This window comes from Phascolarctos cinereus, unplaced genomic scaffold (genome assembly GCF_003287225.1).
Source record: "Phascolarctos cinereus isolate Bilbo 61053 unplaced genomic scaffold, phaCin_HiC Scaffold_4;HRSCAF=312, whole genome shotgun sequence".
In the NCBI taxonomy this organism is placed as follows: domain Eukaryota; kingdom Metazoa; phylum Chordata; class Mammalia; order Diprotodontia; family Phascolarctidae; genus Phascolarctos; species Phascolarctos cinereus.
This window is the reverse complement of record NW_027555847.1, coordinates 657,170,734-657,185,248: the sequence shown is the minus strand read 5'-3', so window position 1 is coordinate 657,185,248 and position 14,515 is coordinate 657,170,734. Positions and strand designations below refer to the sequence as shown.

General features: G+C 47.4%; 2 protein-coding genes, 1 long non-coding RNA gene and 1 pseudogene across 4 annotated transcripts; 2 read left to right on the top strand and 2 right to left on the bottom strand.

Annotated features, from left to right (window-relative positions):
* Positions 1 to 38: 38 nt before the first annotated feature.
* On the bottom strand, positions 39 to 2,235 carry LOC110214147 (uncharacterized). 2 transcript variants are annotated; one of them, XR_013486381.1, is made up of 5 exons: positions 2,212 to 2,235; positions 832 to 873; positions 631 to 713; positions 399 to 436; positions 39 to 159 (listed from the first exon to the last, which is right to left on the bottom strand). It is a non-coding gene; the product is annotated as an uncharacterized LOC110214147 (long non-coding RNA). The 2 variants fall into 2 exon arrangements; XR_013486382.1 differs by having other exon boundaries at positions 815 to 873; positions 2,212 to 2,232.
* LOC110214265 (F-box/LRR-repeat protein 12 pseudogene) lies at positions 835 to 4,779 on the top strand (annotated as a pseudogene).
* A 3,876-nt stretch (positions 4,780 to 8,655) lies between these two features.
* On the bottom strand, positions 8,656 to 9,940 carry UBL5 (ubiquitin like 5). Its single transcript, XM_020995369.2, has 5 exons — positions 9,859 to 9,940; positions 9,468 to 9,527; positions 9,235 to 9,318; positions 9,030 to 9,067; positions 8,656 to 8,774 (listed from the first exon to the last, which is right to left on the bottom strand). Exons 2-5 carry the CDS (start codon positions 9,521 to 9,523, stop codon positions 8,731 to 8,733), a joined length of 222 nt encoding a protein of 73 aa, XP_020851028.1. The 5' UTR covers positions 9,524 to 9,527; positions 9,859 to 9,940; the 3' UTR covers positions 8,656 to 8,730.
* Positions 9,941 to 9,960: 20 nt separating this feature from the next.
* Positions 9,961 to 14,095, top strand: FBXL12 (F-box and leucine rich repeat protein 12). Its single transcript, XM_078153892.1, has 3 exons — positions 9,961 to 10,046; positions 10,208 to 10,280; positions 10,396 to 14,095. Exons 1-3 carry the CDS (start codon positions 9,961 to 9,963, stop codon positions 11,218 to 11,220), a joined length of 984 nt encoding a protein of 327 aa, XP_078010018.1. The 3' UTR covers positions 11,221 to 14,095.
* Positions 14,096 to 14,515: the final 420 nt, after the last annotated feature.

The window sequence follows — 14,515 nt, the reverse complement described above, 5'->3', positions numbered from 1 at the left end:
CACAAAAACCAGAATTCATGACCAAAACACACAGCAGCACCATCATTGAAGTTATTTTATTAGCTTTTAAAAAGGGAAGAGAGGTGCAGATTTGGGGGATGGGGTGTTGCTACCCTTATTGGTAATAAAGCTCCAAGTTCATTCCATCGTGGATCTCATCTGAGAGTATAAGTCAGAGAATCTGAACGGCTGGACTGTTGGCCTTACTAACCCACTCCCCCCACCCAAGCATCCCCAGGCTCTCTCCTAAGCAATCCTCCTAATCCCCCCACCCCGAGTTAAGCGCTTTGTGTTCTTCAAAGGATAGATCAGCAGTGTTGGGGGAGATAGGGATAGGATTTGCACAGATAACTCCTCAAAAAGCTAGAGTCCCTTCAGAGTTGTCAAATAAAGGATACAGTCCCCTAGAGTCACATGGTCCTTGAAGATTGTGTACCTGGGATGGAGAGATTAGTTCTGCAAGAGGCTCCCCACTCTCAAGCCTCCTTAGCAATGCCAGGGCAGCCCCATCATCTTCCGATTTCCAGGGATGGGGATTATGGCATGGTCTGGCTCCAGAGCCCAACACTGCTGCCCACCTGGAGGGCAGCTTAGATCTAGCACACCTGAGTCAGTCCTGCCCGCACTCACCATTTCTTCAGAACAATCTTGTTCCAACGGGTGCCTGTCTGTGCAGCAATCAGTTTCTTCAGGTCTCCTATTGAGGCGTGGTGCTGGGGCATATGTCAAGGCAAAAAGAAAGAGGGGAGTAGGCGAGCCCTGCCCATGCCCATCCCCCGCCCCACCCCCCTCCGCCTTCCCACCAATAGGATACTTGCACTTCACACTGACCTTCTTGCCCAGCCGATCATTACAGCAGCCTCGATCATGGCTCTGGGGACCACAAAGGATCTAATCAGTGTGGGATGGGGTCATTTCCTCCAGTCCGCCCCTGCCCCTCCTCTGTGCCCGGCCACCCGCAGCCACCTGGTCAGCCTCTGCCCTAAATCTGGCCGTCCCCAACCTCCCCGTGCAGCTCCTGAGCCAGGACATCCCCAGCCTGCCCATCACCCAGCCTCGGCACCAGACACCCTCGGCTTCCCCGGACCGCCCCTGGTCCTCACTGTAGACACCCGCGGCCCCACCCTCAGGCCTGGCCCTCACCCAGGACGCCCCTAGTCTCCCTAGCTCCTGCCTACTACGACACCACTTGTCTGCGCTTTACGGCCGCCGGGAAGCGGAAGCGTCTGCCGGGGTTGCGATGGTGACGACTTAGGGGTGGCTGGAGTGGCCGCTAATGTAGAATGCTGAGGGTGGAACTGCAGTCGTGTGAGCTCCCCCGGGCCTGGTTTCCGCCGGGGAGTGGCCCCCAAGTCTGCCCCATCTCGAGCACCTGGTGCTGGACGGGATCCCGGCCTTCTCAGATTCGCAGCTACGGGCCCTGTCTCGGCAAGGGGCTCTGTGCTCCCTGGTGCTGAGGGTCACCTACATGGTGACCCAGCAGGGGCTTCGAGACGCCCTGCCTGGGCTCGGTCACCTCCGGCGCCTCGAGCTGTGTGGATGCTCGTGCCTGCTGATGGGGCCCTGCAGGCCATAGGACGCTTCCTGCCCAGACTTCGGGAGCTCAGGGTGACTGTGGCTGGGCTCACAGCCAGGGGGCTGGCCAGCTTGGTGGGGATGCAGGCCCTAGAGACCCTGGGCCTCTTGGGACCACCCCCTACCCCTGATAAGCTTTCAGCCAAGGATATCCTTTCTTTCTGCCTCTTGTTGTCTAACCTCAGAGTCCTCAGCCTTCAGGGCATGGGCATGGGACTAGGGTCAGCAGATGAGGCTCTTCTTAGGGAGGGACTGGCCCACTGTATGATCACTGTTGGGGGGCTCCCCTTGGAAGGCTGGGGACTGAGAGGCCTAAGCTGACAGCCCCTCACACCTTCAGATCAGAAGGATTCAGGGTCCACTCAAATGCTTGAGGTAGTCAAAAGAATGCTAGTTTGGAGTCAGGGGCCTAGGATTCAGAACCTAACTGTGATCTTGAGTTTCCTTCTCAAAACCCAAGATTTTTCATATTTAAAATAAGGAGGTCCCTTCTATCTCTAAATCCCGTTTTCTCGATCAAAGAGTTCTAGGGCTCTTTAACATTTGTACCTTGGGGTAAAAAGGATGAAAAGGGTCTTGGAGGTCTCCCCAGGGACAGTGTATTACCTAAATCCTCCCCTGAAGAAACTTTCCTACCTTTTCTCCCAAGGAGACCACATCATCTTTTAGGACAGCAGAGGACACTTAGGGTTGAGGTTTGTCTTCTCCCTGGATCTTTAATCCACTTGTTGAGCAAATCTTTCAAACCTTAAAGCTCTGTTATTATGTTCCAGGCACTGTGCAATGTGTTGAAGATTTAGTAACAAAGAATGAAACAATCCCAAATCTTAAGGAACTTACATTCTAAAGAGAAAGGCAATAAATGTGTATATAGAAAGAGAAAGAATAAAAATTAAAAGTAAGTAAATACAAAGGGAAGGAAGGCAGTAGCAGTTGATGGGATCAGGAAAGGCTTCATTTGGAATATGGTGTTTGAGTTTTATCTCAAAAGGCAGTGCAAAGACAGATGAGAGATGGTGTGAGAATCAAAGAAGACCGGTTTGACTGGATTTCAGAGTGCAGAAGTGATGTACAATGAGACTGGAAAGATAAGTTAGAGCCAGGTTGTGAAGGGCTTTAAAAGCACCACAAAGGAATTTGTTTGATTTAGGATAAATAGGGAATCACTGGAATTTATTGAGTAGAGGCATGACATGATCAGATTTAGGATTAAGGAAAATCACTTTGGCTGCTGTGTGGAGCATGGATTGGAGTGGGGAGAGATGAATTAGGCTGTGGTCCTGAACTAAGGTGGTGGCTAGTTGAGAAGAGAGGAGATAGGATTCTAGGTATATGGTAGAGGGAGAAATGGCAAGATTTGGCAACTGATTGTGTATGTGAGTTGAACAAGAATGGTGAGTCCCAAATAATGTTGAGTTTATCTGAAGAACACTGATATCCTTAGACAGAAATAGGAGGTTTGGATGAGAGCTGGGAAAACATCTCCTTTAGACATGAGTTTGAGTTTCTAGGACATCTAGTTTAGAATGTCCAAGAGATAGCTGGTAATATGGGACTGGAGCTCAGGGAAGAGACTGAGGCTGGATATGTGCATCTTCAGTTTACCTACATAGATAATTAGACTCATTGGATCTATTGAGGTCACAAAGAGAATATATAGAGAAGGGCTTTCCAGCCTTCAGTTCCTGTTCCCTTCCTATACCCTTTGGCTTTTCAGTAAACCTTCCTGTACCTTCTTTTCAATACAAAAGGAAATAAATTCTTGAGTTTACCATGCATGTGTACATAGATTAATTAATTTTACTTCTCCAAGGGTCCACCAAAAAATGTAATTTCATTGGTTGTAAATCTGGAAACTTCTAGAATACTTCAGTGGGATAATATGTATTTACCAAACATTGCCTTTTCCCTCTTAATAATTATTTGAGATCCTCTTGTGTAACGAGAAGAGAAGAGGGTCTGAGACAGCCTTAGAGGGATATTCCTAGGTAAGAGGCAGAGGTGACAGGAAGAGAACCAAGAGAGGGCAGCATCATGAAAACCCAGAGAGGAGAGAATATCTGGCAAGGAAGGGTAGTCAGAAATGTCAAGTGCAGTAGAAAAGGATGTAGACTGAGAAAAAAAACATCAAATTTTGTAATTAATATCAATAGCTTTGGAGAGAGCAGGTTTGAAGGTGGATTGCAAAGAGTTTTGGAAGGAGAGGAGAGGAAATGGAGGTAACTGGCATAGACAGCTTTTTCCAGGAGTTTAACTGAGAAGGGAAAGAAATATAGGTCAATAGCTTGGGATGGTTGGGTCTGATGGGGTTTTTTAAACACCTCCTAGGCAATAACTGTTTGTTGGTTGAATAGGCAAATTAGGGGAGGAAAAGCTATGAAAAACATTGTAAGTGATGCAATCTCAATGATGCAGTCAGTTAAAATGTATTTATTGTTTACTAAGCGGCTAGATGGGCAGTAGATAGGGCAGTAGACGAAGAGTTAGGAAGACCTGTGTTCAAATCTAATCAGGAAGACTTGAGTTCAGATGCTGCCTCAAACACTTTGTGACTCTGGGCTATTCAACACTACCTGCCTCAGTTTCCTCATCTGTAAAATAGGGCTAATAATAGCACTTGCCTCCTGGGGTTATCGTGAGGGTCAAATCAGCTAATAATTATAAAGCACCTTGAAAACCTTAAAGTGCTATGTGGATGCTAGCTATCATTATTATTATGTGTCAGGTACTATGCTAGACACTGGTATCCAAAGAAAATAATCTCTTTTTGGAGGCAACAATATCTAATATGAGTTTATATAAGAAAAATATAAGATAATTTGTGGGAAATGCACAGCAGCTGGTGGATTATGCAGGGCCTCAGACTATCTGCACGGTCTATCTGTCCACACCAAAGAAGGCCTTGAAACGATACAAGATAAACATGGAATAGCTTGTTTCTCCCAAAGATAGGGCCTAAGGGAGCCCCCAGAGCTTAAAGACTATGGGGTCAAGGGTGGATATGTCAATAGGTATGGGGGCAGCAATAATGAGCTGAGAGGCAAGTCCCTCCATCCTTTTCAGTGTTTGTGTCTGCCTGGAAGACACATAGGAAATAAGATTGGGAGAAAGAGGAATCAAACAATCTGATCCCGGACTCCCTTCTGGATTCATGTGGAAACATTTGGGGCAGGAACATAGGATGGTACACTGGTACTGTTCTTAGAGCTGTGCTTTCACATTCTTATATTAAAGAATATATTAAATAATATTAAATTAAATACTAGAATATTAAAGAATTTATTAATTCTTATATCTCTTTGGGAATAGGAGTAAGGTCATCCAAGAGGACCAGGTATGCCCTAGTCAAGCATCTAGAGGGCTCAAGTCCATAATTACCCCATTAGCCCTTCTTTCTTCTGTTGCCCTGAAGTTTTCCCATTAAAAACAGGTCTTAAAAAAGAAAGGGGAGCATCTAGGTGGCGCAGTGGATAGAGCTCTGGCCTTGAAGTGAGGAGGACATGAGTTCAAATCCAGTCTCAAACACATGACACTTACTAGCTATGTGACCCTGGGCAAGTCACTTAACCCCAATTGCCTCACCAAAAAAAGAGAAAAAAAGAAAGGAAAAAAAAGACCTTAGAGCTAGGAGAACTTTGGTCCAATCCACAGTGGTGGAAAACTAAAGTCCAACAAGGAAAAGATAACTATGTTCAGAGTCAGTGCAACATCCTAATTAGTACTTTCCCTCTACTTTAAAGAAGAGGTTGAGGGAGGGGAAGTTTACCTTTTAATCCTTACTTAATTTTCCATACCTGCTCTACCCAACTTAGGTCTTTGCCCCTCTTAGGCCAGGTCATCTAGTTGGTGCTTAACAGCCATGAGGCATTTATCTAGGTATTATCTGTTTCCTAAGACATAAAGAATCTGGGGAGTGAGGTCAGGGATCCAAGATCACTGCCCATAACATAAGTGATCCTGTTAGGAGTGCACAGTCCCTTGGGCCAGGGTCCTAGAGACCTGACTGTCCCCCTACCAGAAAGAAAGTCAAATGAACAGGCTTGGGGCATCTCAAGCCACTTTCCTTGGTGGGGTTCATCCATTTGTATTGGAGGGACAGCTTTTTATTTGTGTTTATTAGAGACACAGCATTAATACTCTTCTGATTTGGAGGAGTCTAAAGGCACATTCCTAGATAGGCAGTGATTCCTATGTGGTCTGGGAACCCCTGGGGGGTCCTCAAGACCCTTTCAGGGGGTCTGAGAGGTCAATACTGAATTAATACTAATTTATAATAATAAGATGTTTCAATTTCAAATGTGGTAAATATGCTAGATATAACCCACATAAATAAAAACTCTTAGCGGGGGTGGTCCTCAGTAATTTTTAAGTGTAAAAGAGTCCTGAGACCAAAAACTCTGAGAATCATTGGCCTAGAATATTTTCCCTGCTTTGTAAATAGATAGTACCAGGTCTGAGTGGAAGGGCCTATGGTGGGACACAGCTGGGTAGTGGTGGTATTAGGCCAGGTTTAGGGGCAGAACTAGATAGGGCTGATGAAATTATGGGAAGAGGAGTCCTGTTGGCCTGGGCAGTGGGAAACCAGAGGAGGTGGGAATGATGAATGACCCAGCAGGTGTTGAAGAGTCCAGGGATATGAGTTCATCACTGAAATGCACCTTCAAAAATGTCCTCCTGCTAGTTCCTGGAGCCATCCCTCATTCTGTCTCTTGGCCCTTCACACCCTTCTTAATGACACTGCCAATCCATGCCAGAGTTCCCATCTGCTTCCTGTGACAAGGAGCATAAACTCTAGCAGATGGATGAGGCTTTTAGAGAGGAAGGAGGAACACAGATGGATAGGTATTCCTGTTGGTTTATGGTTGTTGTGGTTAACAGTAGCTGGATCTAGTAATATCTATGCCATGCCTGTTAATTGTGGAGGTCCTTCAAGGCTCTGTCCTTGGCCCTCTTTTTCCCCTAGACTATCTCATTTGGTAATCTCATCAGCCCTCATAGGTTTATCATCTCTATACAGGCGACTTACCAGATCTATATATCACTTATTTTGTACATGTTGACTTGTATGTACTATAGCCTTCTCAAACTAAACATATCTAAAACAGAACTCACTACCTTTCCCCCAAACTCACTCCTCCTTGACTCCTGTTACTATCAAGGACACCTATTTTCCCTCACCTGGATGTCATCTTAAATTCTCACCCCCACATATCCAATCTCTTGCCAAGTCTTGTTTTTACCTTCATATCTTATAGTCCCCTTTTCCCCACTCACACAACTGCTACTGTAGTCCAGGTATGGACAGAAGTCCTGATGACTTCTCACCTGGACCTTTTTAGTAGCCTATTAACTGGTCTCCCCTCAAATCTCTCCTCACTCCAGTCCATTCAAGTTGCCAATGTGATTTTTCTAAAGTATGGATTTGACCACCTTATGGCCCTACTTATCGAAATCCAGTGGCTCCCTATTACTGGCAGGGATAATTATAAACTCCAGTGTTGGGCACCTTCCTCCTTTCCCAGTCTTCTCATCTGCTCTCTACTTACATTCTTTTTTTTTTTTCATTTTTAGGCAATTGGGGTTAAATGGTCACATTTTTTAAGGGTCACACAGCTAGTGTAAAGTGTTTGGTCTGAGGCCGGATTTGAACTTGGGTCCTCCTGACTTCAGGGCCGGTGCGCTATCCACTGCAACACCTAGCTGTCCCTCTACTTACATTCTTGTAACACTGGCAGACTTGTAGTTACTCCAACACCACAGCCCATCCCCTTTCCCTTTGTACAAGTAGCTTCCAAGGCCTGGAATGTATAAGGCACACGTTCAAATTCTACTTACCCCAGAAGGCCTTTCTTGGTCCCTTCAGCTGCTAATGCCTTTACCTCTCAGAGTGCTTTCTACCTACCTATCTTGTGTGTAGCTACTACTTATTTACATTTTATCTGTCTCATTAAAAAGCAAGCAAAATCTTTCCAGGCGGGACTTTTTTTTTTGCCTTTGCATCCCCAGCACTTAGCAAGTATTTAATAAATGCTCATTGTTGCCTATATTAGTGATATAACAAACACCCCACCCATCACCCCACTGCCTAAAATGTCAGGGCTTCAGTAAGGGTTCAGTCTTCCCTCATTCTGTACTATTTTTTTTTCTTACACTGTTCACTGTCTCAGGACTTCTCTCCTAGACATTGTATGTATGATCTCCCAGGTCCTCCACACTTCGTAATCTACCAGGTCAGGTACAGAAGCCATTTTGACCTATTTGGGCATTCTTTACTCTGACAGATGAAAGGAGAGGCCTAGTCTTTACAGACTCAGGGATTCACATCATCCTTCCAAAAGAGAACTGTCTTGGGTTGGAAGTCAAGGGCAGACACAGATTCCTTTCTGCTAACCCCCATACCTTCTCTATCTAGCCTTAAGTAGCTTCAAGACCAGAGGTGAGGGATGTCAGGACCCTATTGGATTTTTCTTTGTTTTTGTTGGTGGGGGGCAATTTATTTTTATTTTTTTTTTAGTGAGGCAGTTAAGCCAGAGTCACACAGCTAGTGAGTGTTATGTGTCTGAGATTGGATTTGAACTCAGGTCCTCCTGACTTCAGGGCGGGTGCTCTATCCAGTTCATCACAGCAATTTTTTTTATCTTTTGTTTTAGCCTTGATGTTTCCTGCTCCTGAAAGGTCAGTGCAGGACCTCTAGTACTAAAGATGTTCCTCTCCCACTCTATGTAGCAGGCACTCTAGCTCCCTTTCATTAACTTTGTCCCTGCTTTTCTATGTTTTAAAGAAGTGTGGATCAATAGGGATGTGCTTACCTGAACTATTGCAGCCAATAACATCTTAGAAGAACAAGCTGCTCTTTCTAGTTTTGCTGCATTGCTTAGTAAAAAACATCTCCTCTCCCCAACCCCACCCCCATCCTTTAAGGGCAGTGTAAATCAACTATGCAATTCCTTTTTGTCTGTTGGCTGACCAGGTGTCCCTCATTAAAACTTGGTTTCTAACAAGTGTCTCACATCCAGTCTTTTTATAATATTTTTATAATATTCAGAGCACACCAAAAAATAACACACACAGAAGCAACAGTAGCATTTAAATTATTTTTATTAGTGAGACTTTAAAAATAGGGAGTGGGTTGCTGAATTGGCAGGCCCGCTGCCCCTACTGATAATAAAGCTCCAGGTTCATTCCATCATGGATCTCATCTGACAGTAGGAGTCATGGAATCTGAAGAGTTGCACCCTTAAACTCCTCAAATCCTTCCCTTTTCCCCACTCCCTCTTCCCCCCCTCTCAAGTCTAGGCATATACCAGCAGCTGTGATATTTACTCCCCAGGAGTTAAGTCCTTTCTGGTCCTCAGCTGATAGACCAGGATGGGAGACGGGGAGCAAAGAGAAAGAATGTTCCCGGGCAACCTCCAGGCCCCACAGTCTCTTAAGAGATATCACATAAAGGATACAATCACCCAGGGAAACGTGGTCCTTGAAGATTGTGTACCTGCAATGGGAAAAGGATAGTAAGCAATGCCAGGGCCATCACACCTCCTTCCTTTTCAAAAAGAAAGGGCCTTATGTCTGGGTACAGAATACAGGTCTACTCACCCCAGACCCTGTCTGACATCAGCCTCCCCACCTTACATCTGAGTCAGCCCTGGCCGCACTCACCATTTCTTCAGAACAATCTTGTTCCAACGGGTGCCTGTCTGAGCCGCAATCAGTTTCTTCAGATCTCCTATCGTGTCATCCGTGCTGGGCATACGTTAAGGGAAAAGCAAGAGAGGGCAGACCAGGGGACGCCAACTGCCCCCCCCACCCCGCTCCCCTAACTCCCCTCACCCGCTCCCTAACCCTTGCCCTCACCCCCACCGGACCTCTCCGCCTTCCCACCAACAGGATACTTGCACTTCACACGGACCTTCTTGCCCAGCCGGTCGTTACACACAACCTCGATCATGGTTCTGGGGACCACAAAGGATCTGAAAAGTCTGGGCTCGGGTCTTTCTTCCAGCCCACCCAGCCTCTTCGCCGGCTCTCACCCCTGTTCTTGCTCCTGCTTGTGACCCCGGACACCGTCGGTCCCTGGCCCTAAACACTCTGGTAACCTCGCCCAGCCCCTGTCCCAGGCGTTCACCCCGGACACCCCTGACCTCGCTGGTCGGCCCGTGGCCCTGGCTGTGACTCGGTATCCCTCGGCCTCCCCGCTCGGCCCTTGCCCTTAGCTGTGACTTTGAACACCCCCCAGCTTCCCCGCCCGGGCCCTTAGTCCCGGCCCCAGCCGCAGATTCTCACCCCTTCGCCTTCAGACACAGCCCCTGCCTCACTTCGCACGACAGCGCCGCCCGCACTTTACGGCCACCGGAAAGCGGAAGCGGAAGCTCGACCCTGGTTGCGATGGCGACGGCTTTGGAGTTGCCGGACTGGCTACTTGTGGAGATTCTGTCCTTCGTGCCTCTCCGGGACCGGCTCCGGAGCTCCAGGTGTGGCTCTGCAAGGCCCCGACGCCCAGTGATGCCTCCTCTCCTCTCTCTTGAGGCCTCCGGGGCGGGGCTGGGCAGCGGGTCCAGTGTACGGGCCGGGGGCTGGGACGGGGGTCCGGAAGGGGCTGGCTTTAACTGCCCCGGCCCACCCTCCTCCCCAGGGTGTGTAAGCGCTGGCGGAGGCTGATGCTGGACAAGGCTCTCTGGAAACGCTTGGATCTGAGTCCTTACAGGGTAAGACCGAGACCTGGTGTTTGGGGTCGATCCACCCCGGGCTGGCGGGGACCGGGGCGCTTGTTTTGGGTCTCCCTGGGAAAGGGCTCGGCCATTCCCCGCCTTCCGCCCACAGGTCGGGCCCAAGGTGCTGTGGCAGCTGCTGCGGCAGTACTTGGGCTCGGGGCTGAGGACGCTCAAGGTGCGAGGCCGCCTGCTGTCCGTGCCCCGGGCCCCGCTGCTGTCCCCGGCCCTGCTGCAGGAGCTGGGGAAGCGCTGCCCGAACGTGGCCTGCCTCAGCCTCCTGGAAGAGGACCTCCGCAAAATCCCCTTCTCCTGCCTGCCACGTTCGCTTCGGTGCCTGGAACTGCAGTCGTGTGAGCTTCCCCAGGCCTGGTTTCCGCCGGGGAATGGCCCCTCAAGTCTGACCCACCTCGAGCACCTGGTGCTGGACCGGATCCCGGCCTTCTCAGATTCGCAGCTACGGGCCCTGTCTCGGCAAGGGGCTCTGTGCTCCCTGGTGCTGAGGGTCACCTACAGGGTGACCCAGCAGGGGCTTCGAGACGCCCTGCCTGGGCTCGGTCACCTCCGGCGCCTCGAGCTGTGTGGATGCTCCGTGCCTGCTGATGGGGCCCTGCAGGCCATAGGACGCTTCCTGCCCAGACTTCGGGAGCTCAGGGTGACTGTGGCTGGGCTCACAGCCAGGGGGCTGGCCAGCTTGGTGGGGATGCAGGCCCTAGAGACCCTGGGCCTCCTGGGACCACCCCCTACCCCTGATAAGCTTTCAGCCAAGCATATCCTCTCTTTCTGCCTCTTGTTGCCTAACCTCAGAGTCCTCAGCCTTCAGGGCATGGGACTGGGGTCAGCAGATGAGGCTCTTCTTAGGAAAGGACTGGCCCACTGTATGATCACTGTTGGGGGGCTCCCCTTGGAAGGCTGGGGACTGAGAGGCCTAAGCTGACAGCCCCTCACACCTTCAGACCAGAAGAACTCAGGGTCCACTCAAATGCCTGCGGTAGTGGAGTTAGGGCTTTCTACTGCTATGTGACTTTGGGCAAGCTGTTTTCCCCTCTCTGTACCAAAGTTTCTTACTGTGCAAGCCAACGAGGTTGGCTTTGAAAATCACTTAAATCTCTTCTAGCTCTGAATCCCATATTCTTAAACAGAACTCTTGAGTTCCAGGATCGTCAAATACTATGGGGTTCAGAAAGGGCTGAGGCTTGGGAGGCTTCTCGGTATTTCCCTCCTATCTTTGCGCTCTCTTCTCTACTTCCATTGTCACCCTTTCTCCCAGGGAAGCACCCTCATTCCTTGGGCATTTATGGTCAAAGGTTGCCCAAGAATGAGTTTGATAGAGCAGGTTTGGAACATTTCAACCTCTCTGAATTTTTTATAATGGCACTCAAGATTCTCAGCTAAGGGTGGAATGAGGATGCAATAGTGGAGCTGATGATTAGGATCTTCTCTGGCTTCCTGGCTGGGGTTGGCTGCTGCTTTTGTCCTTCTTGGCCATCCTATTCTCACTTCTGGGATGGGCTTTCAGCAAAGCAGCCCAGCTACAAACCTGGCTAGAAGGTACTAGTACTTTTCTTTCTCATCCTCCTTTTCTTAGGACCTGGGGGAGGGGAGATGCCCCAGCTATACTCCACTTCACTTCCTATTTCCTAGCCACCTGAATTGGAAAACAATGCCCTAGAAACTTTCACCCTTTCTGAAATGTCTGCCCTGGGGCCTGCTGTTTTGATAGGTGTATACACATACCCATACACCCTCACGTGGCCATCTTCTGCTAGGCTCACCTGTAGCCTTGCAGCTGTAAGTATACCTACCCAATGTGTTTCCTTTCCGAAACCATAAAATCATCCCTGCTGTGCCTTCTGCATTAGAATGTCAGCTTCTTGCAGACTGGGGCAGACTGTTTTCATATTCCCAGTGTTTAGCAGTGATACTGTAACAAAGGCTTTTGAACACAATCATTCCTTCAAAAAACACTGGATCTTCGGCCCAGTTCTTCATACAAAAATGTCTCATGCCTCCAATTCCCGCATTATTCACCAATTAGGTTTTTGTTTGTTTGGTATCTCGGTATCCTGGGCTTTGTTTTGGGGACCTGTTGATTTGGGGCCAGAGAGAATTTTTCCTGAGCCACTTGGGTTAGGCCAGAATCTCTGAAAGAGTTCATCAATCTGTCCACCAACAGTCATTTATTAAACGTCTACTATGTGCCAGCACTAGGGATAAAAAAAATGATGGACTGATTCACAGCCAAAAGTGAGACCCTGCTCTTAAAAGAGCTTACACCCTGTATAAAAATACAACAATGCACATATAACTAAACTAAGTCATTGTCATCAGAACCAGAAGAGAACCTGAAATTACCTTAACTTTAAGTAGATGAAGTATTCAGTCAGTCAGCAAACTGACTTCCTAGGCTTATGGACTTATGGAGAAGGGGGAGGATAGGGAAGGCCAGGAGATTATAAAACCCATTTCCAGTGATTTAATCACATTGATCTGCAGAGTAAAAGGGTGTCAGAAAAGTCTAATGTGGCTGTATAGGGAATTCCTCAGTCCAGGCTGAAGAATGCCCTCAAAGGATGGAGGTCAGAGCACCTGGCAGCAGATAAATAAAGATGGAGTAACTTATTCCTCCTTGGGGAGACCCCTCCCTCGCCAAGAGCCTGAAGGTGATGGAGCCACTGGTAGATGACAATGGATGTTATCAGAGAGAAGCAATAATGAGCTGAAAATCAGATGTCTACACCCCTTTGCATGTTTATGTCTAGCTGAAAGACAAGTAGGAAACAAGATTGGGAGAAATAGGAATTTGAGCAGTATGCTGTTCTGGAGTGATATTCTAAGTTTGGGTAGGGACCTAGGGTAGCTCATTGGTTAGGTTCTTCCTTACACAGGTTTGGGAAGCATAACTTATGAGACTACTTTTACATTTAGTAAAGGATGGTAGGTGAGAAGTTGTAAGGTTTGAGTGGCAATCATGGACTTAAAACACTAAAGTCTGTTTTGCTTTGAAGACAGGAATTATTGGGAGCCCAGACATTCAGGAATCTTATAGAATCATTTCCCCCTCCCCCCTAAAAAAGTGTGGACAGATTGAGGGGGGAGATTGTTATAGTTGATATGACTATTTGGTTTTCTCTGCTCTAACCCCAAAGCTTTACTGTTTTAAGTTAATCTTAAAAAAAAAAATCCTCTAAATTTGGTCTGTTTCAGAGAGCAGGAAACTGGATCCAAAAGGCAAAACAGGGTTTGCCCAAGGTCACACTATTGCAAGACTCTAGTGGCCTTCCTCACATACTATGGCCAAATTGTGGGGAAGGGAGCATTTTAGAGGGGAAGTCTGCCCTTATCTCTTTGCTAAGACCACATTTGTCTGTCTTAAGACCTTCAAAACCAATATTCTGACATCAACAAGCTGGAGGTGGGGGTAGCAATGTAATTAACTTGGATTAAAACAGTCACAAAAATCCCTATTATACTATTACAGCCGGAAGGGACCCTAGAATCATTTCTCAGAGAATTTAACTGATTTGTCCAAGATTACACAGCAAGTTAATATAAGAGTTGGGGCTAGAGGTCAGGTCTCTTCTGTCCTAGCCTATTTCTCTTCTATATCATGCTGCCTCTGACTCCTTTCAGTGACCCTACAGGTTTGTTGTCTTAAGGAAAACCATCCAAAACCAGCAGCATCTCCAAAGAGCCAATTCCTTGAGATCCTCAGTGAGAAGATGATCCAAGTGCCATTATGCCTACTAGGAAATTTCTTTGTATATACCTTTGTTCAGATTGTGAATAAAAATGTTGAAATTTTAGGACAATTCTAGTACCAGTCTCCATGTAACTTGTCACTCTTCACCTATAGAAATGACAATGACTCACCTCAGTACTCTCTTATGAGTGAGCCTTAAGACAGGGAAATAAGGGCAACTGTTCATAGGCAGGGAAAAGGGACAAATGACATTAAGCAGAATGGGATGAATTTAGCTTAGGAGAACTTTCTGAAGTAGGAAAAATGTTAGATTTAGGCAGGAAAGGGAAAGTGGGGCAAAAGACAGGTCCTGTGGCAGAGTGGAGGGAATAAAGCTATGTGTTGAAGTGATAGGAGAGTCTGGGGGAACTAAAAGAGTGGCTTTGATTGTGGTTTGGTGTGATGAAATGAAGACTGAAATTCTCAAACACTGAATTCACATGCAAATTTGTGCTCTGCCACTTAACATTATTTGTGTGACCTTTGGCCA

Excerpts from the sequence above, each read along its gene's own strand:
- UBL5 (XM_020995369.2), bottom strand. The coding sequence starts at position 9,523 with ATGATCGAGGTTGTGTGTAACGACCGGCTGGGCAAGAAGGTCCGTGTG. Across the intron at positions 9,068-9,234 it reads AAGATTGTTCTGAAGAAATG|GTACACAATCTTCAAGGACC; the intron begins GTGAGTGCGGCC and ends TTCCCATTGCAG. Across the intron at positions 8,775-9,029 it reads CCACGTTTCCCTGGGTGATT|ATGAGATCCATGATGGAATG; the intron begins GTATCCTTTATG and ends TCCTACTGTCAG.
- FBXL12 (XM_078153892.1), top strand. The coding sequence starts at position 9,961 with ATGGCGACGGCTTTGGAGTTGCCGGACTGGCTACTTGTGGAGATTCTG. Across the intron at positions 10,047-10,207 it reads GACCGGCTCCGGAGCTCCAG|GGTGTGTAAGCGCTGGCGGA; the intron begins GTGTGGCTCTGC and ends CCTCCTCCCCAG. Across the intron at positions 10,281-10,395 it reads TGGATCTGAGTCCTTACAGG|GTCGGGCCCAAGGTGCTGTG; the intron begins GTAAGACCGAGA and ends TTCCGCCCACAG.